The sequence below is a fragment of the Leuciscus leuciscus genome (assembly GCF_965113295.1).
Source record: "Leuciscus leuciscus genome assembly, chromosome: 4".
Lineage (NCBI taxonomy): Eukaryota > Metazoa > Chordata > Actinopteri > Cypriniformes > Leuciscidae > Leuciscus > Leuciscus leuciscus.
Genome location: NC_138728.1, coordinates 24435451 through 24459786, shown reverse-complemented (window position 1 = coordinate 24459786; position 24336 = coordinate 24435451). Strand labels below are relative to the sequence as shown.

The 24336-nt window shown below is 36.9% G+C and overlaps 2 protein-coding genes and 2 long non-coding RNA genes across 4 annotated transcripts in view; 2 read left to right on the top strand and 2 right to left on the bottom strand.

Annotated features, from left to right (window-relative positions):
* The window catches only part of LOC309497232, a 62744-nt gene that overhangs the window by 15993 nt on the left and 22415 nt on the right, over window positions 1–24336 (top strand). The window lies entirely within an intron of this gene.
* Window positions 1044–16572, top strand: nup50 (nucleoporin 50). The gene is made up of 8 exons (XM_082167444.1): window positions 1044–1203; window positions 1955–2033; window positions 2281–2364; window positions 2449–2641; window positions 8659–9198; window positions 11975–12056; window positions 12140–12258; window positions 15540–16572. Exons 2-8 carry the CDS (start codon window positions 1965–1967, stop codon window positions 15737–15739), a joined length of 1287 nt encoding a protein of 428 aa, XP_082023570.1. The 5' UTR covers window positions 1044–1203; window positions 1955–1964; the 3' UTR covers window positions 15740–16572.
* Window positions 4711–6052, bottom strand: LOC309497235. The gene is made up of 2 exons (XR_014205458.1): window positions 6002–6052; window positions 4711–5960 (listed from the first exon to the last, which is right to left on the bottom strand). It is a non-coding gene; the product is annotated as an uncharacterized lncRNA (long non-coding RNA).
* kiaa0930 overlaps window positions 16297–24336 on the bottom strand; it is a 25172-nt gene continuing 17132 nt past the window's right edge. Inside the window, exons 9-10 of the mRNA XM_082167445.1 lie at window positions 23618–23773; window positions 16297–22738 (exon numbers count right to left, since the gene is read on the bottom strand). Coding sequence (XP_082023571.1) covers window positions 22698–22738; window positions 23618–23773 — 197 coding nt within the window. The 3' untranslated portion in view covers window positions 16297–22697. The remainder of the gene's footprint in view (window positions 22739–23617; window positions 23774–24336) is intronic.

The window sequence follows — 24336 nt, the reverse complement described above, 5'->3', positions numbered from 1 at the left end:
TTCAAATGACACACAAAAACCATCATATGAATAGACATTTATAAGAACCAGTTGAACACTGATGTGCTCAATGTAAAACACTATGATGAATGGAAAACACTTCTTCTCCATTCATCATAATGACTTAGGCCTTTTTTTTTGTTCAGTGTTACACTTACTACAGACAGTACATACATAAGTGTGCTGTAAAATATTTGAGAATATTGTTTTTTTACTCAGAACACACAAATACATGGTAACAAATATATTTTATTTTTCCCACAAAAACAATGTACACAGTGTACATCCCAACCAACACAAAGTTGTACATATGGTCTACATACAAAACAACAGAAGAATTGAATGTATACAATTACAGTAAAAAACAAAACAAAAAAAAAATCCAATGTTGGCATCCATTGCTCCAATGAAGAGCTGACCTGTTGCCCTTTTATGCTAAAGCTCTGATTGCTAATTGTAAAACTGTGTGACGGTGTTTGCCCATGTGATGAGTCAGTGTGCATATTTGAATGGCAGTGTGTTCCTTGTGAAAACAAGAGATTTTCTGCATGAAAATTGTGCCAAAAGCAGAGAATTGTGTGTAGTGTTTTGAAAAAAGTGTGTTTTAGAACTGCAATTTGAGTGTAAAGCAGGAATTGTGCTTGTAGTTTAGCAGAATTGGTTCAGGGGGGTGGTGAATGAGTTACATGTTGTGGTCATTGTGTCTCAAGTACCAGAATTTGTGTGTAAACAATTGAGAAAAACTGTAATTTTGCAAGAGATGTGAGGCATTTTGCATTTTGTGTGTGCAGTTCTTGGATTTGTATGTAAAGTTTTTTGGGGGAAAGAGGCAGAGTTTTGAAAATGTGTTTAAGCAGTTGGAAAAAAAAAACTGTAAGCGTATTTAAACATTCGCTGCGTTCTCTTCAGAGTTCTCCAGACATGCCGCATTCATTGAGAGACTTCATTTCCCACAGACTCCTGCGGCCGTTCTTGCTCTTCGCACATGCGCAGTGTGAGGCGCGGGCGCCGCTTCTCTTTGCACATGCGCAGAATACTTCTCTGTGTGCACATGCGGAGTGTGAGATGCGTTTGTAAGATGGCGGTGTGAGCGCGCGGCCTGCTTTCTGTATGCGCGAGATTGAGATTCCCGCGGTCATCATTCAAGCACAAGCAGTCGAAACTGTGTGTGTGGCGCGAACGGTTGGGGGGAAATTGTGTGAGGTATGTATATAACTTTATTAAATAGTGGTTTGTTTCACACTGATCCGTGATACATTGTATTGATCTTTATTTAAGAGCCGGCCCGTCATTAGCACGTTTAAACCATCGTATTCACACAAACGCACCATATAAACAGATAATCTCGCTGCTAATATAGTATAATGCGATTTGAGTCCGAAATTAATCGATTAAAATCATGTTTGAGCTATTTAATATTCATCTGCCGGTAGTTGCTCAATCTGTCACGTCATTCAAATGAAATGCGCTTCAAAGTCGTAATTAATTACTCATGTTGTTAACATCTTAGGGAATTTCAGCATTATTTCATTTGTGTAGATATTATAATGTGATTTTGAATGTTGTCTCTTCTTTAGTGAGTCAAATGTGATGGTTTGGTTGACAGATACAATTTAACTAAGTAGGACTCCTTCCTGGTCATGAACCCGAGACCTCAACCGAACCCTGACCTCAACTGATTCACACCGTAGACCTAAACTAACCCTACACGTATTGTGTACTTAAGATCAGAGGACTAAACCAGGTGTCTAATAGGATCATTTGATATTTTAATGTTGATCCAAAATCTCCTACTGGTGTAACTTGCGTCACAAGCTTCCTTTTTAATCTAATCTGGCATTTCTCCATTTAGTTCCAGTTCTAAAGGAAATCCCAATAATCCCAACTCTGTTTTGTTTGATTTGTCTCTATTGTATTTCCCGAATAAACGTCTGCCATGTATTTTATTTGACAGCTGAGCTGTGATGGCCAAGAGGATTGCAGAGAAAGAGTTGACGGACAGGAACTGGGACCAGGAAGATGAAGGAGAGGAGGTGTGCCACCTTTCAGTATCTACACACTTTCACTGTGAAACATCTTTGCATTCCCAGTGGAAATGCTTTTATCCACTAGCCTATATCCGCTCTGTATCCATTTCTGCAAATCCCAAAACTACTCTGATTTAATTTTACTTGTACATTCTTATGAGAGAAATTTTTATTTCAGATTCAAGCATGCCAAAAAAAGTGTGCTTCAGCCAAGAATAATTGAACGTTTGAAAATATTGTCTTGTGTCTTCAGGCAGGAATGTTTTCAATTGCAACTGAAGATGTGATGAAGAATCGATCCATCAAGAAAGCCAAGCGTCGTAACGTCGGAGCAGAGGTAACACTCCTCCTGTGTCCCGGAAGGCATCCGGTCATGTGTTTTGAGGGTGATTTATAGATGAGTTTTGTTGTTTTGTAACAGGGAGAGAGTGGAGGGGCTTTCAAAGCTTTTAAGGGCTTCTCTCTGACATCAGCCGCAGGGACAGCGTCATTCTCTGGCTTTGGTAATGGCGCTGGTTTCAAACCTATGTCCAGCCTGACCAATGGCAGTGTGGCATCAGTGGCTCCATCTTTTGCCAGTTTTAACGTTCCCTCGTTTGCTAAAACTAACAGTGGTAAGTGTTTTTTTTTTCATTCATGAATGTAGATCATGTAATCTAAACAATGATTAAGGTTTATATATAAATCTTATACAAGTTTAGATGTGTACATTTAAAATATTATATACAAGAAATTAAATATAAAATTAAAAGAGGTTTCTTTTAATGTATTGTGCAGCTTTTTAATGGGGTGATAGATACTACAGAACAAGATAGGCTTTTAATAATCTTTTACTGCGCAAACTGCTTGTGTGCATAATGTCAATTCATGTCCTCTCACACCAGTGTTGTGATCTAACAAACACCCAGTAGTGATTACCACATCATTTAGGCTGTTCACACTGCGAGCATTAGTGCTCGATTCCGATTCATTGCTCAGATCCGATTTTTGTATAGCTGTTCACATTGTTGGTTTAAACATGGCCAATATCAGATTCCAGTGCGAACAGATCATGGTACTGAACTTGACCCTCATGCACAAAGAATGGTAAAAAGACGTCAAACAGCAGGCTGCCATATGGAAGAAAACACGTAGGACATTAAATTATTGTGTGATCTGCCACAGAATCCAGGGGATTAATGCACATGCAATATTAAAAACAAAGACGAGAATGCGCAAAGTTTTTAAATATTTATGATACGTATCTTGTACTTTGTACTAAAAGTTGCTTTAATACTTTTGCTCTGACACATCACTGTCCTTCACTGACTACCTTTTGCAACTGTCTTGATAACTGCAGGTATGCAAAATCTCGATATGACTGTTCAGATTGAGGTCGCAATATGTAACTGCACTCTGAACGTAGCCTTAGAAACATCAATAAACTCCATCAAGAGTCATTTTATGCAAATCCACTGGGCTCGAATTTCGGCGCGGGTATTGCGCATAATTTTAATCATTCCCGCAGGTCTCCCACTTATAATGCGGGAAATTCCCGCAAACATTGATTCACTTTAGCATGTAGGTTGTATTGGTAAATTAATCCACACAGGTTATAAAATCAAATCAGTCATTTTAAAACTGTCAGGAGATGCAATTTCACAAACAGCGTGAGTGATTCAGCGGTGCTGCGTCTTCTATCTCTCGTCTCAAAATGGGTTGCACAACCCATCGTTAAGCGCGCTGCAGGCAGCGATAACACTCTCGCGTTTCGGGAGTCGGGATAGACGGAATTGTCACATAATCGGGCCAGCATTGCATCATGAGTAACTAAAGTTTACCATTTGCACATCTTTTTAAGTCTTACCAGTTTAAACATTCACGCGATTTTAAACTATTCGGTACTTGCGCGCTGTCTGAGAGATTTTTTTCTTTCTTTTTTTTCTCTGCACACATATATATTGTAAAGCCGCCTCACAAACAGCTCGTGGGTAACAAACGTTATTTTTCGTGGATTATATCACTTTAACAGTCAAAAAGATGCGAAGATTATGTCAATTTTCGGTCTTGGTGAGTATCGTCTTAACACAGTTGGTTATTTCTTAAATAATTATTAATTGATTGATTTTTTTTAATTAATTTTTTTATGCTGTTTGGATGTACAGTACATATGCTGTGCATTTGTCTTGAAGCCAAAGATGAAGCGAAAGAGTCGTGCGCTGACTACTGCTCTTTCCACCTTCATAAATAATCCAGTTGTTTGTGGCTCACTATGGATATGGTCTCAATTCATTGTCTATTTTGGGCAGCAGTATTCTCAGATCTCCACAGCTTTTGTATTTGTGCTTTATTCAGTTGGCAATCACAGAGACTGTTTACCTCATCAACCACAAACTGGTATTTTTAGTGTTGTGGCACCAACCCAGTCTGACATGATGCCCAGCAGTGAACACTTTGAGAATTAGCTTCCATTACACTTATGAGTTTGAACTGTCCCACAACCAATGAGATTCATTAGTGCACCACAAGTTTTGACAAGACATATTTGTTATTAATTGCCTAGTTATGCATATTTGTTCTTTAAAGAAATTGTTTCTGACTGATAGGACATGTATTTCTATGTCAAAACAATTAAGTCATCAAAAAAAATGAATGTCATCCAAAATGTTTTCAGGTAACTTTATAAATGTATATTGCTATCAGAATTTTAATCTTTTGATTTTACATTAATGTTTGAAGGGGTAAATTATAAAGAATAATAAGTTGGGTATTGAAACAAAATTCAACATTCTGGTTCTGATTCAATATGTAATACATGGGTTGGCAATATATAACTGATGTTAACTCAGACCAGAGTAATAATAATATTTAATGTAATATGGTTTTATGTTCAATTGTTCAATCACCAAAAAACAACATAACATCATTCAAATGTTTCAAGATGAAGTGTTTAGATTTCCCAAAGCTTTATTTTTTTTTTCTCAATCTACTTTTGAGATTTTATTCCTATCTTGATCTAATACCATTTTTTAAAATGTATTTCTTAAACATTTTGATACCTGGCTAGTAGAGGTCTAACGATATTCAAACTGAACTGGAAATACTCTCATGGCGTACCAAACGCGCCCCACCCAGCTCTAGCCCATTGTTGAGGTTTACCGTATGTCACAAAACTAGTTTTTCTTCCTTGACATTTGATGAAATCGTAATTAGGGGTGTAACGGTACACGTATTAGTCTCGTGAATTTCCGTGTCTTGTGTACAAGACGATTACAGTGTTGTAGCCTAACCACCACCATTAACTAACAAAACACGGAGCTTATTGCAGTTATTGGTACTTTCGACAAGAAACAAAGTGCTAATTTTTTCATGTCCATTTTATCACGTAATTCAAACAATAGGTTAAATGCTGTTTTGACTCTTTAATGTGGCGTGGCTGATCACTATATAGGCGCCTATATAGGTAAAAGTAGCGCAGCACGAGTGATCGCGATCATCTCTTCCTAATAAACGTGAATGAACATCTGAAGGTATGTTGAAAGATACAGTACAACTTACTGAAACATATTATATCTCATGCAATCGCTCAGTGTTTTAACTGCGGAAAGACATCAGTAAAACAGCTTTAAAACAATATCCCACGTAGCATTACATTTACCTCAGGAAGACCATTCAGTGTCCAAAGCTTGTTAGTCAGCTAGAGAAATGAACTCTCACTAAATATATGCACTATATTAGCCTATATATTCATTTTATTTTACTTAACCTGTTAGTGATTTCTTGATTATTTAATGTCTTGAAAATGACTATTTCAACAACGAATTGGAGTAAAAACATAATTAAATGTAGAAGTTAAAGGTTGTATCAGCGATTTCAGGCCCAAACATAAATGATCACACTCATCTAATCTTTCCTAACGGTGTGGGTGTTGTGAGGTTTTGCGCTCATGCACGGCTGCACGTGAAGTAGGAGTCACGAGCGCAAAACCTCACAACACCCTCCCCCTGTCGGTGATTGGTTGGAACACTATTTATTTTGGTTTTGAGTAGAGGTCGACCGATAGTGGATTTTACCGATAACGATAGCTAGGTTGGGCCATACTTGCCGATAACCGATTAATCAACCGATAGTTGAATATTGATACTGGATAAAAAACAAACATAACACTCCAAGTAAAACAGTGCTGAACTTTATTATAAAAATAATAAAACTGTATTGAACCATGAAAACATGCTAAATGAAATAAATATATAATATGAATAAATATTGAAGTCAATAAAAGACATTAATTCAAACTGAAACAAAGTTATACTCTAAATAACAAATAAAACCAGTTACATTCAAAATGTAACTGTTTAACTGTTCTTTTTCAAGCCAACTTAATGAATAAAAAAGTAACAAAATTTGATCGGTATAATATTTGAGCAATACAATTGCACCTTTGACCCAGTTTGATAGTGCATTAACTATGGTTAACAAATAAAAACCTTAATTTAAAAATGTAGTACATGTTAATTAACAAATAATGAACAATCCTTATACAGAAGTTATTAACCTTCGTTAATGTTACATATGGAATTTTATTGTAAGTGTTATCATTTCATATAAATCCAAACAGTCATGCTTAAATATCTACAATGCCAGAGCATTGAAATGACATAAATATTAAATGTATAGTCTCACACTTTTGCTTCTATTTTATAAACACTTGATGATTATCTAATCAAAATAACAAAACATGATGAAGTGATGATGAAAAAATAACCGAAATCGAATGCTTTTCTGATTTGTTTATGTTTCTGTCAGCTGTATGCACATATCAGTTTGCTATCTTACGTCTCTAGCTTTAAATATGCAACTTCTCTGCATATTAAATGCATAAAAGTGACCAGCTGGATATAAACTAATGCAAATAGAGGTAACAATTGTGACATTAAACATTCGGGTCGGACTTGCGTTTATTTTTGTCAGTGTTTTAACCGCTTGAGGTAGGCTACTACTAATGTTAGCGTCCTCTCAGCCTCGAAGGCAAACAAACATACTGTTGTGCTGTTCTTTCTCTACTAATGCAGCATTTAGTCAACAAATTAATCACTTTATAATGATATGACAAAATGTACTGTATACATAGGCTACCTTTTAGCTGTCGGTGCTTTAAATGCGCATCTGATGTCAGCGCTCTCCACGCAGCGTGTGCTCTCAGTGCAGCACGCAGCATCACGTGTCGAAATAAACAACACGAGGCATCAGCGATAGTTTTTATTACACCTCTAGAGGCCGCTCTTGTACTGCATGATGCCAGCAGACCCTTCTCAGCTCTCTCTTACTGTGTAATGAATGACTTCTCAGCCGCTCCAGCAACGGACGCAACCAGGAAAAACTATCGGTATGTATTTTTGCCGATAACGATAGTTCCACCAATCAACTATCGGTGCCGATTAATCGGCAAAACCGATGAATCGGTCGACCTCTAGTTTTGAGTGGTTGGTGAAACCAATTGTTTTTGTGTGCGGATCTCAGAGCCTAGGCTGCCTACAGAGACGCGGTTTTTTGACGGCCTGCTTATGGGGCGGGCAGCTAGCTGATCATTAGGAAAGATTAGATGAATGTGATAATTTTTGCGCCTGAAATCGCTGATACAATCTTTAATGCAAAAACTGCCTTATGTGCAGTTTACATGTTTGCATACAGTTTGTTATTTGAGAGTTCCAACTTAATTTAGGCAAATAGTCTGGGCTCTGTTGTTAACCTTTATAGGAGCTAATGTGCAAGTAAGGGGTCCCTATATAGTTTACAGCAGTAGCAGAGATATTTTTTTATCCTTAAACTTAATTTTAACTGAATTAATTCAAAAACAGAGACACAATTTGTTTAGTAAACCACTGTTTAAAGGAGTGGTTGAATATGATTTCACTTTTCTAACTTTAGTTAATGTGTAATGGTGCTGTTTTTGAGCATTAACAACATCTGCAAAGTTATGACGCTCTAAAAATTCAAAGCAAAGGGAAATATGAACCCTAAAATTTACATAAACCCCATAGATTATCAAGACAGAACATGTTAATTAATGACTAGGAGATAACTACACAAGCTACATAAATTCGTCAACTAACCATTCAGAAATGTTGTCTACATGTTGTCACTTCTGCATCTCCTCTCTCCATGTTTCTGACTTTGGGTTGAACATAAAAGGCTAAAAGTTGTTAATTTTCAGTGCATGTCTGTGTGAGGTTAAAGGACACAAGCTGTTGAAACTCCGCCCTCTGTGTCGGGAGCAGCAGCTCATTTGCATTTAAAGGGACAGACACAAAAACTGTGTTTTTGCTCACCCTCAAAGTGACAATTTTAATATGCTATATAAAAATATTTGTGGGGGTATTTTGAGCTAAAACTTCACATACACACTATGGGGATATCAAAGACTTATTTTACATCTTTCGAAAAGCGTATTATACCACCCCTTTAATATAAAAAAGCCATTTTGCCCCACTACCTTTTAGTGTTCTTATATATAGGCCATGACGTAGCGTTGAATTGGCCGGCCAACCCACTGTAAAGTCAGAGAGGGAGGATGGGCGGCAGTCGTCACACTGTTAGAAATGCTCCCTCTTCAGAGCTCTTAGTCACACAGCGTCTCTCTCTTCATCCTCAGGTCCCTTAACCTTCAACAGCTCCACCCCCTCAAAGCCCACGGATGATGTCACCTCCAACGGCTCCGCCCCCAGCAGTAAAGAGTACAACCGTCAGCTCACCGCGCTCAACTGCTCCGTGCGCGACTGGATCACCAAACACGTCAACGACAACCCCCTGTGTGACCTCAACCCCATCTTCCGGGACTACGAGCGACACCTGGCCAGCATCGAGAGGAAATACGGCACGTCAGACAGTGGGGCGGAGAAGCGGCTTGTGTCAAGCGGAGCAGGAACCACCGTCTCCAGTCCTGCTGTCAGTGGAGCAGCACCGCAGCTCTTCTCCTTTAAAGACAAGGATGATGACAAACCAGCAGCTGCGGCGGTCCCGGGCGTCTCTTTTAATTTCGGCCAGAAGGTGGACAGCTCTGTGCTCGGTGCGCTGGCGTCCAGTGGAGCGCCGTCTTTCTCCTTCTCCACCTCCTCCTCAGGCGTGTCAGTGTTTGGATCAGCGGTCAGTAGTGTCAGTCCTGCGGTGTCAGCCAGCAACAGCCAGACTGCAGGTGTGTGTGTTCACTTGTTCACTAATACAGCAAGCGCACTGATTCATAGGTTTTTACTGTAAGGTCGTAAGTGGTGTATTTCATGGCATCTTTCTGTTTCATTTCAGTCTAGTGGAATATAGGGTTTTATTAGGCTATTTTTCTTGATATATTAGCTGTTTGAGCTATAGGGAAATTGTGTATCGGTACATTTCAGTTGAAATGTGGGAGAAAATGATTTATTATTTCTGTAGATTCTGCAGAAATGGACCATGTTTAAAGGAATAGTTTACTTAAAAATTGAAATTGTCATTTACTCAAGTTGTTTCAAACCTTTATTAATTTCTTTCTTCTGCTGAACACAAAGGATGATATTTTGAAGAATATCATCAACCAACAGTTGTTGACCCCACTGACCATAGTATTGGTCAGTATTGGTCTACTTCCATAGTATTTATTTTTTTCCTACTATGGAAGTAAATGGCTACCATCAACTGTCTGGTTTACTGACATTCTTCAAAATATCATCCTTTGTGTTCAGCAGAAGAAAGAAATTAATACAGGTTTGAAACAACTTGAGTAAATGACAAAATTAAGTAAACTATTCCTTTAACATACCCGAGTTATGCATCTCTATTAGTGTTGTCAAAAATATCGATATTTCGATAAATATCGATACTGAAATATCTGAACGGTACCAATACTCATTTCCTGAAGTATCGATACTAGCCGAGCAGTCACTTTCACTTCTCTCCAAAGGCGCGTTGACAAACACCACACACGCACTCGTCTCATTTGCTCTGATTAAATAGCAAAAGTGAAGTGAATGGGGCCGATCACACCTGACGCGTTTTTTGCAGTGAGAGGCGCCTATTTTAAACTGGTTTCCAGCGAGCGTTCTGCGCGCTGTTTATTCGCCTGCTGCGCCTCGCAGGTCTTCCGTTTTAATGATGAAAGCTAGTTGCTTGAACGCCCAGAGAGTGCGATGATGGAGGATAAACTTGTGGTGCTCTCGCGGGTTACCAGGAGCTTAACGACTTCACGAACCGTAACTACCACAATGTTAACAGAAAGTAAATAAAGTTAATAAAAGGCTGATTTGACGTTTACTTGACTGACAGGACAGCTGTTTCAGTGGTTGCCGAGCAACATAACAAACGCAGCGCACTGCTCGTTCTGTGTGATGGTAAGTGCAGCTGTGTGCCTCGCGTTTTCGAACCTGAAAAACGCGTTAGGTGTGATCGGGGCCTAATATGGCAAAGCACCTGAAAGACCGACACCCGGATCTATATAAATAATTTCGAGAGGTTGGTAACTCTTCTCATTTTAACATTTCTGAAACATTAACCAAGATGGCCTAGTATTGTTGTTGATATGAGTGTGTGTTGTCTCGTTTTTACACCGTAATTCTTAAAGTTAATATAATTGGACTGAGAAATCTTAGACAAGTAACGTTAAATATTTTAACTGTGGTCAAATGTAAATTAACTTGTGCTTATTTAACTTTATTAAAAAATTAGTATTTAACTCTGCAATTTGCCTTCATATCTTATCATCAATTTGATTACACAGATACTAATTAAACTAAACCTTCAATTCATTCAATAATGCAATGCCTTTAACTGAAAATGTAATGTTTTATCTTATTATTATACATTACTGACACTCTATCCTCCAATTTGATACTGTTAAGTGCTTTGACACAATCTGTATTGTTAAAAGCACCAATAGCATTGTTTTCGCGTGTAATGCACACACGTTTGCGTTTAAATCTGTTCATCAAAAAACGTTAATGTATTAACCAGCATTAATGCTTTTGAACAAGTGCACTACCTCAGGACATTTTTGTTCATGTAAAATATCCCTCATTGTCATGTTCTAGACTTGTTATATTTAGCTTTAAATAAAAAAATAAAAACGTAATATTGTGGCAGTTTTTTTCTCCGTGGTATCGAAAATGGTATCGAATATCGATATTTTTCAAGGTATCGTATCGAAGTTAGAAATTCTAGTATCGTGACAACACTAATCTCTATAATCACAGAACATCATTCATCTGCTAACAGAAAAGGGTGAAATAATGTTTATACAATAATTCAAGATGCACCTAACAACTATTTTGATTGTAGTTTATCAGTTTTAAAAATCTGTATTTTTATTTTTAGATTTGGCCTAAAAATAGTTTTAAATAAATATTAGAAAAACACGTCTTTAAAAACTTCCCCAATTTTGCACAGTTTTTTTCTTTTGAAATATATGCAAATTGAAGGCTGTAAAAAATTGAAAAGCATGAATGTAGTATGCTGTTGTGTGCATATATATTATTTTTTTACATGTTGCATTTTATAATATTAATAATGAAGTCAACACAATGGTTCAATTCAATATCCTGCAGAAACTATCGATGTACATAAGTTTAAAAAGGTCATAAAACACAGTTTCAACATGCTGTAACGCAATAGTCACAAATTTTTCTCTTTGGACAAAACGTTATGTGGAATGGAGGTGTATGTTTTAAAAATCCTTTGGCTAAACGCGTTCAAGATACATGTGACTGATGTAATTGTTACTGAAATTATCTGGACAATTTTCATTTTCGATTTTTATCAATTAGAACTTGAAGATGACATGATTGTGCTCTCACAGAACACAAGAATATTCATGATTATAGCGCAAATGCTGATAATGAATAAAGAATCAGCAGAAGTCAGACTCTCATTTAGAGTATCAGTCAGCACATTTCAGAAAAATGCTGCAACATGATTTTTCATGTGAATTTCCTGTGCTTCTGTTTTAGATGAAAACGGGGAAGAATCAGAGGAGCCGCCTGTTCCTGTGGTGAAAGAGATCAAGGAGAAAGATGCCTTCTACTCCAAAAAGTACACATCACGTACCCATCACTCTTTAAACACAACACCCATGTCTCTCGTATATGTTATGTTTCAAAATGATCTTTCCGCAGGTGTAAGCTGTTTTATAAGAAGGACGGAGAGTTTAAGGAGAAGGGGGTCGGGACACTGCATCTGAAGATGGTGGCTGAGAGCAAACTTCAGTTGTTAGTGCGTGCTGACACAAACCTGGGTAAGTCATCATGCATACATCAGTCAACTAAAGCAAGATACTTGACATTGTCTGTAAAGAACCTTTTTTAGGCTGATGATATTGATGACAATAGTCAGGCTCTGTTAATTGTGAGATGTAAATTGTGTGATTTAAAAAGTCACAATTACAAGAAATAATCAGTTACCACTTTCTCAATGGCGCCTTTTAAAGTGTGAAATAAAATTGCAGTTATTATTAGATGAAAGGTACATGGTGTGTTTGTTGGCCATGATTAGAGAAGATCTGGATCCCCCTGCAGGATATTTCATGAAATGCAGTCATCTAGCTTGTAGTTTAAAGTGATCGTTCACCCAAAAATGAAAATTCGGTCATTAATTACTCACCCTCATGTCGTTCCAAACTAGGGATGTAACGGTATGAAAATTTCATATCACGATTATAGTGACCAAAATTATTACGATTATCAATGTTATCACGGTTTTGCTAAAATGAGATGAAAATGTTCAAAAAGAACTGATACGCACACTGAAAACATTTCAACAAGTTTTATATTTGGAAATCAACAAATAAAATTTGTATATAAAAAAAAAAAATTAAGCAAAAACATTAAATTATGTGACCGTCATCAATAGTAACACATTATAATAGCGTATATCTCTTCTATCACCGCGGACGCGCTCTCTCGTTTCATTAAAATGCTATTATAAATGAGGTTGGTGGATAATTCAGCAGCAAATGTTAATATAGTAAAAAAAATTTAATAATAATAATTAGTTTGGAACAAATAAAAGGAAAAATGTTCCACATTGATCTTTGTATTGTTATAAAATACATTGATGAAAAACAAATAAATGTTTACATATACTATAAAATGAAAGACATTTATTTTAAATGTATAGTGCAGCTTTTTCATGAGGCAACAATATTTGATAGGTAGGACAGAACAAGACCATTAATAATCTTTATCTTTCATTGGGCAAAAGTATTATTGGCCTAATAGAGCGCATCCCGTGCACAGAATGATGCGCTTGAAGCAACATGGAGTCATTGCACGCAGCGCTTTGCATTGAAAAGTGCAGAAAACAAGGGGAAGAGAATAGATATTGCTGATTAGTGCATCATATCTATGCAACAGTTTATTGAGCCTTTTCTTTTAAAAGTTGTAAATTTCAGTTACCGTGCGCGTGAAGAACAATTCATAGTGCGCTCTACTCCAGTGTGATCTAACAGACACCCGTGAGAAAGATTCATGATTTAGAAACAGAAATAAACTCCAGTGAGATAAAGCACTTTTATGAAAAACCATAGGGCTGTCACTGCTTTCCGCCATGTCTTCTCGTACGAAAAACAACGTTGCGCTGCGTAACCCCTCTTTCACACCGCAAGCGTGAGCGGCTCGTCCGCGCAACTACATCATCACTGCAGCAGCAGACTCTCGCGAGTATTCACACTGGAAGCATAGCTAAGTACAGCGTCACAGCAGCGGCTGCAAAGCGTGTTCGGCAGACAATAAAACCATTTCAAACAATGGCAAGTTATTTCAACATTTTTGTTTTTATACATTACAACTTGCAGAATATTTGTAATACCTGGAAGAGTTTGTTTTATCTAAAATCGTTGTTCATGGTCTACTTTACCGCCGTACGTATTTAAACATTTTGTTTTAATTCCTTTTAGAACGTGTTGTTTTTTGGGTCATAAAGCACTTTGTGCTTCTCGACCTCCTCGTGTCATCCATTGATACAGGTTGTGTTTACATCATCTGCCGCACGCACATGTTTACTAGAGCCTATATAGCACAGTGTCTGTGTATTACATAATAAACTCAAATAAAGTTTATATCGTATTTTGTGGCTAGTTTGACTTTATTTTATTTTTATAATAATACCATACTTTCACCCAAAACGAATAATTAAAAAATGTAAATGGGTAAACACATATTTGTTATGCTTAATCAATCTTTTCTGGCATAATTGTTAAAACACTAGACATTGGCATTGCTGTTAAAACTCTTGACATGCTTATTCTGTGCATTTTGAGCACGTTTTGTGTTAAATCACATTTATTTTGTCCATCAAAAGTGTGCTTTCTCTTTAATTGAGCGTGAGCAGCACAGCAAAAAATAGACTGGGCGCCGAAACCCCCGCTGCACTGCTGTTCACGCGACGCTCCTGCTCCCGGTGTGAATGCACTCATTGATTAACATGGACGCCGCTGACGCTTGCGGTGTGAAACCGGGGTAAGTGTCAGACTGATGCTGGACTGGATTTACCGCGAGTTTTCAAAATCACCATAATCAAACACGGTTTTCGTGACCATTAAATTTTAAATGATCTAACCGTCAGGACATTTTATCGTGGTTTATCGTGAAACCGGTAATCGTCCCATCCTTAGACTTTCGATCATCTTCAGAACACAGATAAAGATCTTTTGGATGAAATCTGAGAGCTTTCTGTCCCTCCATTGACCGCTACACAACTGACACTTTGACGCTTCAAAAAGTTCATAAAGAGATCATAAAACACTAATGATTTCTAAAAGATCATGTAACATTACAGACTCTAGTAATGGCTGCTGAAAATTCAGCTTTGCCATCACATTAATAAAATATATAAAAAAATACAATCAAACTTGCTTTTTTTTTTATCAGATAAAAGTGGCCTTGGTGAGCAATGCAGAAGAAACATGCATTACAAATCTTAATCCAAGCTTTTGACCAGTACTGTAAAAATGTATATGTGTGTGGGATATTTCACTAATTAGTAAATATATAGGTAAAATTGCAGTTTTTTCAAAAAAATGTTATTGATAATTTTTTTTATTCTTGAATGAAATGATGGTTCCTCTGCAGGGCTCAACGTTAAGGATTTTTTTCTACCGGGCCAATGGTTAATATTTGTATTTTTAAATAAATAAAATAGGCCTAGTTTTTGACCCATAACTTTAATAAATTAGATCGTGACTACAAAAACTACTAGCCTAACTCATATAAATGTAAAATGTTGTAAATGACAAGTAAACTGTCAGTACTGAAATGAGAAAAATTACGAGCACAAAAACAATAGAACAAACATACAAATAAAATAAACAACGTTTTTCAGGCAAATATACCAGTAAAAAAATCAGGCAAGTGACAGTTGCGTCAACTTTCCTGAGTGACGTTTACGATTGACGCAGTCCTCATTGTCGAGTCCTCCCTCCAAATTCAGCTAATACATACATTTTAAGAGAGATGCATCATAACTAAATCTTTCTGGCTATTTGATGTGTGCTTTACTGGCTCTTCTGGTTCTTCATAGGGAACATCTTGCTGAACATCATGGTGCCCTCTTCCATGCCCTGCTCACGAACTGGCAAAAACAACGTGATGGTGGTGTGTGTGCCAAACCCTCCCGTGGACGACAAGAACCCCAGCACACCCGTCCCGCTGCTCGTGCGTGTGAAAACGGCAGAGGACGCAGACGAACTGCATGGGATCCTGCAGGAAAAGAAAGCCTAACGCATCATCCACCCTCGTTCTTACGTGTTTGACTGAACGTGGCTCTCGCACGACCCACACATCTACTCTGTCCGTCTGATCTAGAACTGTTCTTTTGCGTCCCGTTAATTGTCTAGAAGAGTGATGGAAACCAATGGGTTCTTCTACTGTGAAATCACTCGTGGTCCTACTGTAAACGCTGCTCATCGTATCAGAGAGGCCACATGTTATAGCAAAGACACGAGTCTGGATTCATCGACATTCCTTTGAGTTTTAATTTAGCTGCTATTTAAGGAATTCTTCGAGGTTTAGACAGAGCCGACTGTTTTACGTGGATTGATTTGTTTTTAATTGGGAATCATTTTTCAGAGGCAAGTACGTGTAAGATCTTTTCTGTACGGTTTTCCAATGCTTGCTGGAGGAGTAATTAGAGGTCAGTATTACATTTGAAAGGTTTTTTGTTTTAAGAACAATATATGCATCAGATTTCCACTGCTCTAATCAAAAATAATCCCCCACAGTTCTTCATAGGAGGAAGTGACCAGATATACCTGGTGATTATAATTTCTTTTTATATATATAAAGTTCATTTTCTCGCAGTACTTGCTGTGATGGTATTTATTTTTGTTGAGGGCATGTGTGGATGTATGTAAACCACAGAACTGCTGAGGTTGAGAGTGAATGCTGGCTTTACGGCAATCTGTCCTGAAGATGACCTCTGGAAGTTTTGTTTTTTTCCTGTAAGTGGCCTTTTTTACTGCCTTACTCAATGAGGTATGTGTTTAAAGTGTTGAGCAGCACTCGATCTACCTTACATTCATTTACTGGTGAATAAATCAACTGAACCTGACAAATGACTCGTTTCATTTCCAGCAATCATGGCAATAGAAATGGTTCTTTGGCACAAATGAATTTCCCACTTACTGACCTCGACCGACTCGAACAATTAAAGGGATAGTTCACCCTTCATGTTCCAAACCTGTATGAGTTTCTTCTGTTGAACAAAAGATATAGCGAAGATATATACCATTAATTAAATGCTTTTATAAGCACTAAGTTCCCCAACGGACCAATTATCTGCGTATTCTGACCGTTTATTTGTCTGTGCTTGAGTGGCGTGCGCGAATCACAGTATACTCTGCGCGCGTTACATAAGTGTGATAAGATTTGCGCAAGCCATCGCGACGCTGATGATAAAATGTGCAACTTATTTGAAATCTATTGAGAATTTGCTGCTTTAAAACACAACGGAGAATGTCAAACATAATCTAAAACAGCCACATAAACTAAAAATGACTAATGAAAAGGAGAAAACCTCATCCTGCACCAACATAAATTAGAAAGCTTTTTATACTCATGACCACCTTGACTAGTTTATCAAATTCTATTGTTTGTATTGTGGTAAATTTTGACTAACTTGTAGATTTATAATAGATTAGCCTATTTGTTAATGGATTAGATTTTTCAATAAAGATTTGTATTACAACTGTGGCATGTTGTGTATATATAGTTTCTGAATGTGAAGGTAGCTATTACAACTGAAAAAAGGAAGGAAAAAAGTTAACATTGGCCGTAGCATGGTAATGCGGAGCCATCAATGGTCTTACCTGTAATTATGTCCTTACCGTAACAAATGCAGCCTTATTGTTAAACAATTACAAGACCTATGCCACTTTTTTTAGGCCAAGTACAAGTTCGAATCAAGAGGACCTTCTTAGAGTATTGACTAAACAATGGGTTTTCCCTGATATGTGTTCTGCTTATAATGACAGATATTAGGAAAAACCTGGCTTTCAGATATTCCAAGAGATGAAATTTACATTTTCAATATAAGAAAATGTTAAAGTTAGTTTGACCCCATGGCGATTTGATTTAAAAAACTTTTAAGGTGCTAGAATAAAATACATTAGTATCCTACAACTAACTAGGCTATTACTTTATTGCAGTTACGTTATCAATGCCTGTGCAATTTGCAAAAAATAAACAAAAAAAATTATTAATCTCAAGAGGGAGCATAACCCCGCTAAACGGTTCACACTTCAATGTTCCAACCAAAACTTCGCCCATGCCGACATTCTTCAGAATATCTTCTTTTGTGTTCAACAGAAGAAAGAAACTCATACAGGTTTGGAACAACATGAGGGTGTGTAAATTATGACACAATTTTCATTTTTGGGTGAACCATTCCTTAAGATTTATACAATCATAAATTGTATCATAAATCATAATTAAGTCTGTTGTATTTGATCATTTATTGCAGAAAAATACTTTTTATTTTATAACAACACACAATAACATTATGCCTTCAACCTTTTTAACCATATTTCCACTTAGTTAGAAGAGTACAACTACAAACCAGCATTTGATCAAATTAATTGCTAGTACTAATCAATAGTTCACCCAACAAATAATTTGTCATTATTTACACACCTCCATTTGATTCCAAAGCTGTGAAACACAATAAATTGATGAATGAATTTGGTGATCATTTTATGGACACAAAAATATCAGAAACCGGGTTTATAAACCTCTTATTAAATAAGTTAAAAGTTGAATATTGAACAGCTTGTGCATTGTTTGGTGTTATTGACCCTTGGTTTTATGCGTTCAGAGGATGAACAACATGTTCTGAAAGTTAAGCACACACTTTCACAGGCATTTACTATGACTATCTGTAGATTTATGTTGTATGGTCAAGCACCAAGAAGAATCAGTTGAAGTGCTGCCCCCTTGTGTTTCTGTGAGTTTGGACAGGACTGACTCACTATAAAGCCTGATGATGGAGCCAGACCTTCAGCCAGCCGGCCATCAAGATTTAGGAACATTACATCATTTGTAAAGGAGTGAAACTTGCAAAATGAGGGGGACGGCAATATTATTTTTTGGTAATTATTCAAATTAAAATAGATTTTCACTACAAGGAACTACATTTCAGCATAGTATAAAGTGTGGTTTTAAGGTAGTAAGGCTGTTTATGCCAAATTCCTACCCTACCTATCTTTTGTACTTGAAAATAGTTACATCAGACAATGTTTGGCTCTTTTTAGGTGAAACTTTGACATCCTCAAATGTGTTGTATGGTTTCCGAATAATAAAGGCAGAGAACAATTAGAGAAGGAAAAAAGTTCATATAACTGCCATAAATGTGGGAAAAAAAATGTCCCCGGACAAACTAGATTTGGGCTAAGCCCCGAATGTTTACAATGTTTGGCTCCGCCCCTGAACCAGACTGTCGTCAATAACTGTATCCCTTAAAACTCCTTGTAAAAATTATTCATGCCTTAAAATAGCTTGAATGTAACTATACACCCTTGCTTAATTTAGTATATGTGGATCTATGAATATGCAAATGAGCCCCGCCTCCACTCACTCACTCACTCCAGCTCAGAGATCCACTCGTTGACGATCACACGTTGATCTGATTGGTTACAAGGTAGTTTGTGACGTCAGAAACACCAGCGATTTCAAACAGTCTTTGGTTAACTACCGTTATAAACATGAGTCTCGCACGAAAGTTGCTGTAATTGAAAGTAATATTTCTAGTATTACTCTGAGGTCTGGCTTCAAGTATGATTCTTTTGAAGAGATGGTGCTTTATGTAATGTTATCTAGTGTACACTAAAATTCCCTTTTGACATTTGTACTTGCTTCTGTATACAGGGCACATTTATCACAGACTTTATCAAAGAATTAGATTTTCTATCAGTTAGAATTAATATAATATCTTACTTCTTGGTGATTTTAACATCCATGTAGATATATTCTAAACTCTATTGGAGTTAGACAACACGTTTCATTGTCATAATCATACTTCGTCACATGGGATCAATGTTGATGACATTGAAATTCTGCAGCAGAGCGATGACATCTCAGATCATTCGGCATATTCTGTTTAACCAAGACTGCAAAATCAACTCCTTGTTACAAATATGGTAGAACTATCACTTTTACCACTAAAGATTGCTGTGTTAACAATCTTTCTCCATTTCTGTCATTTGTGGGAGTTTGGGTTCCTTGCAGCTTTCACCTTTGATTTTCCATTGAAACCCCAACTAAGCAAGCCAAAGGGTTTTTGGTTAAATCTATGAGATAAGGTATGTGGTTAACACAAGCTCAAGATATGTTCACATTTTATTCTATTACCAAAAAATCAGTAATTATCCCTTGTGTTTTGTACGTTTTTTTTTTCGTCGTGAAAAAAATTGTTGCCAATAAGTGGCTTAACGTCATTAGCCGAAGAGGTAAAACTCATCTACTCACTAGTTCACATTAGTTTTGGTCGTGCAGTTATACTCTGTAACTTTGGAAAGATGTTAGTTTGTTTATCTCAAGCAATATCTTTCCAAATTTCTCAATGAATCCCAAAACTGTTATTTTGGGATTTTTTGAAGCAATTCAAACGCCTGCTTTATAATAAATCGAATTCTTTTCCTATGTAGATTTTATATTCATAAATGTAAGTTTTCGAATTGTAAACCTTTTTTTTTTGTGTGTGCGTGTTCTTAAATTAGATAAAACATTACTTGATTACAATTTCATCTTCTCTTAACCCCAAAGGACTCAGAACAAGTACAATTTGCATGACTTTACCTTAATGTTTAAATTTCTTTGAATATAAGTAATGCCCTCTTTCTTTTTTTTTCATTCTCGTTTATTTTTAGTTACTGTCTAGTTCTGTTTTTGTTTTGTGCTATGGTGTTGTTGAAGTGTTTTCTTTTGTCTTCTTTCTTGTTTTCTGAATGTTCAAATAAAGCATAAAAAAATAAAAAATCACAGCCTTGTGTTTATAATAATGTTCTTGCAAACTACTATAAACTACTTCAAGGAAAACTGAAAGTTGTCAGAAGCTTAGTGATGGTAATGTTGAAGTCATGTGACCATGGTGTAGTTCATTTATAGTTCTTTACTTCTGCCGATTGCATTTGAACTTGAACGTTCATAAAAAGTTTTGTTAATTTGTCAAGATTATGATGATAAACTAGATGTGTGAGAATCATACATTTTTGTTGGTCACAGAGCTTATTTTCTACAATTTTCCAAATGCAAAGGAAACCAGGGTGATGTCAACTTCTGGGTTGGCCTACAAAAATACGTCATCACTGTCTTGTATGAAGTAACAATGCCTTATTTGCTGAAATGAGGTGGCTTGGCAAGTTCAACACATGTTTCGAAGCAGTGTTTTGAAAGCGTCCATCACTAAATGACACTTAAAGGGATTCTCCCAAAAATGAATATTCTGTCATTAATTACTCACCCTCATGTCGTTCTAAACCCGTAAGCCTAAATTCAGTCTGTTCATCATCATATAATGTGATTGTCTCTTCAGAAAATTTGGACTAAACCGCTTGTTTTACGATCTCTTTATGAACTTTTTGAAGCGTCAAAGTGTCAGTTGCGTAGCTGTCAATGGAGGGACAGAAAGCTCTCAGATTTCATTAAAGTGTTCTGAAGATGAACGAAAGTCTTATACGGGTTGTGAGACATGAGGGTGAGTAAATGACAGAATTTTCATTTTGAGGTATACTATCCCTTTAAGTTTTAAATATGTTAAGTCATGAAAGGTAACAATTTTGGGGGGGGTGACTAATTATTGATTTGCCCTTCATATTATTAACCGTTCACATTTACATTTGGCAGACGCTTTCCAAAGCGACGTAAGGTACACATTTACATTATTATCAGTTCTTGCTTTCACTGGGAATCGAACCCATGACCTTGGGGTTGCATGCGCCAACGCTCTACTGTTTGAGCTAGAGGAAAGCCCATTTGTGTGATATTCGACAAAACACTTTTAAGGAAAAAAAATAAATCAACAAGAACTTTTTTATGTGTATTTTCATAAAGATGTACAGAAAAGGTGAATATATATATTACCAACATAAATATGACAACATGCACATTTACTGCTGAATTACCACTTGATACAAAAAGCGCATGTAAAGCGTTTAACAAACTGGGACTTCCTTAAAAACAGCCTTCCACTGAAGCTTTGCACATACAGCATAAAGAGAAATAAAACAGGACTAGGGTCTTAAAATAGATTGAACAACAACTTCAAAATGCTGCTGGCAAATCTCCCTATCAAATATCAAATGGATATTAAAGCTGTCGGATCAGTTATTACATTCAGCTGACACACACACACACACACGTAAGTACAAAACAAAGTAATACTGACACTTTGGGTTGGCTAAACATGTTCAACTCCAAAAGCCCTTTAGTGCAAAAGAGTTTTCAAAACTGAAACTCGAAGTCGACCGTCACCAAACGCGAAGAAATCACAGCGGAGAAAAAAAAAAAGCAGTGTCACGTTTAAGAACAAAGTGTCTTTGTGGACGGAGATGTTTCCTAGAACTGTGCTCAGGTGCTGTCGTCATCCTTCTCTGAAGAAACGCATCATTCCTCTCAGGAGATGCGTCATGTTCACTAGTATTTGGATATCATAAATCCCCTCGACAACATCAAGTAACGACAATCGTGTAAGTAAAGGAGGACGTTTGCTGGACATTAGCAATGGGCTATCAAAAGGATGGCGTGTGTTATATATCAGCTGGTTAGTGATGTATTAAGGCCTAGAGCTGCGAGGAAACGTCCTTTGGAAAATATACTATGCACAAAATCAGCAATATGGTGAAACCTACAAGTGTCTCTTGAGGGAGGGAGGAAGGGAGACGGCTGTGGTCGGTGCATTTCACTGAGTATCTAAGCAGCAGTGTATTTACAAGAACGACATTCGTTTTTTGTGTTTCATTTCCCAATACACACTTCCCTTTCGCATCACTTTAGTTCCAGGTCTCGAGCCGTTCTGGAGGGTGTCTCGCTGAAGAACAGGCACTTCTTGATGGAGTTTGTTCCCTTTTCCTCTTCTCCGTCACTGTTTTGTACTGTTTGTAGTTTTTTTTGGTTCTCTGATGGCGGTTCCTCAGGGGCCTGATGTGAGGAGGCACTTGGTAACTGTTTTTTGAGGAGTCTGGAAATGCTATGTCATCAAAATGGGCTTTTGTCTCACCTCCAGAATATCTAAAAAGGAAACATTAGAGCCATTAGCATTACAATTAATGTTCAATGCTAATGTACAGAAAATAAGTTTGTTTGTATAAATGGCAAGCCATTTTAGCTTAAAATGTTCCCAGCGTTACTCGTCGTAATTGCATTCTTACTAGCAACAATTAAGTTAGAAAGCTCAAGAATGCATTTCTTACTAGTAAGATTTGAGCTCTCTATTCAATTCTCACTAGTAACATTCAAATGTTACTAGTGAGAATTGAATAGAGAGCTCAAATCTTACTAGTAAGAAATGCATTCTTGAGCTTTCTAACTTAATTGTTGCTAGTAAGAATGCAATTACGACGAGTAACGCTGGGAACATTTTAAGCTAAAATGGCTCAAATGTTACTAGTAAGAATTGAATTAGAGAGCTCAAGCTCTCTAATTCAATTCTTACTAGTAACATTTGAGCTCTCTAATTCAATTCTTACTAGTAACATTTGAGCTCTCTAATTCAATTCTTACTAGTAACTAGTAACAAATCAAATGAGTTGATTTGAACCATAATATTATGATTTAATCAACACTAAAAAAATAGTATTACTTACAGTATATATAATTCTTAAAAGATCATTGGAGCCTCAGTGCTGCTATTCATCATTAAAAACGCAACTTTATGAAATGACGAGGCACGATCATATAATGAATGTGCTGAATAGAGAGCGCTGTAATGCAGTTCTTACTAGTAAGAATCGCTACTGTAGAGCTCTAAAATTGTCTTTACTAGAAAGAAAGCCTTTACAGAGCTCTTCGACTGCATTCTTACTAGAAATAATTCCAATTATAGAGATCTTACTCTACATTTTAAGCTAAAACGGCTTGCCATTTGTATGGAGGGCAGGTGTGCTGTACCTGTGGTGATACGATGCAAAGGAAGAGTCACATAGGTGAGATGAGAATACAGCAGAAAATACTCCTCTTTTCTGTTCAGCTTGAGCCAAGAACCCACCAGCGAGCGGCCCGTCCCTGATAGAGAGCGGGAGCGCAGGTTTGTAGTGTTGCACAGGTCTGAGGAGAGAGAAAAGAACCTTACATTTTACTTGGGATGGAAAGCCTGACAACCTAACCGTTTTAATTATTTTAACTCCAGAACCGTGTGGGCTAGATTCTAGCCGTGTGGGCTAGATACTAAAATCTACAATTTTTTCTTTTTGCCAGTTTAATTTCCACCGTGAAAATGTTGTAAAGATATGTTAATGAATTGTCCCGGCGACATCCATTTGCACAAATTGATCTATCCATTTTATTGATCAATATATATTTACGCAAAGTCCAAACTTAACAAAACTTGATACACATAGACAACAAGGGGCCGTTTGAACCAACTTAATGGTAAGTTACAACTTAGCCTAGTTTTGGCGTAAATGGACACTTACGCACTTCTAAATATTTTTGCGTTGCACCATTAAACTTAGTTGCAGCGTAACTCTACGTATAAACTAAACATTTACGGCAGCCTCCGATCAGGAGTAACGGTTGGAATAAAATATCAGACGGACTGAACTGCATCAATAAGCTCTTCTTTTACCTGACAGACTTCAATTCTTTAGCCATTTTAGAAAATGACCGAT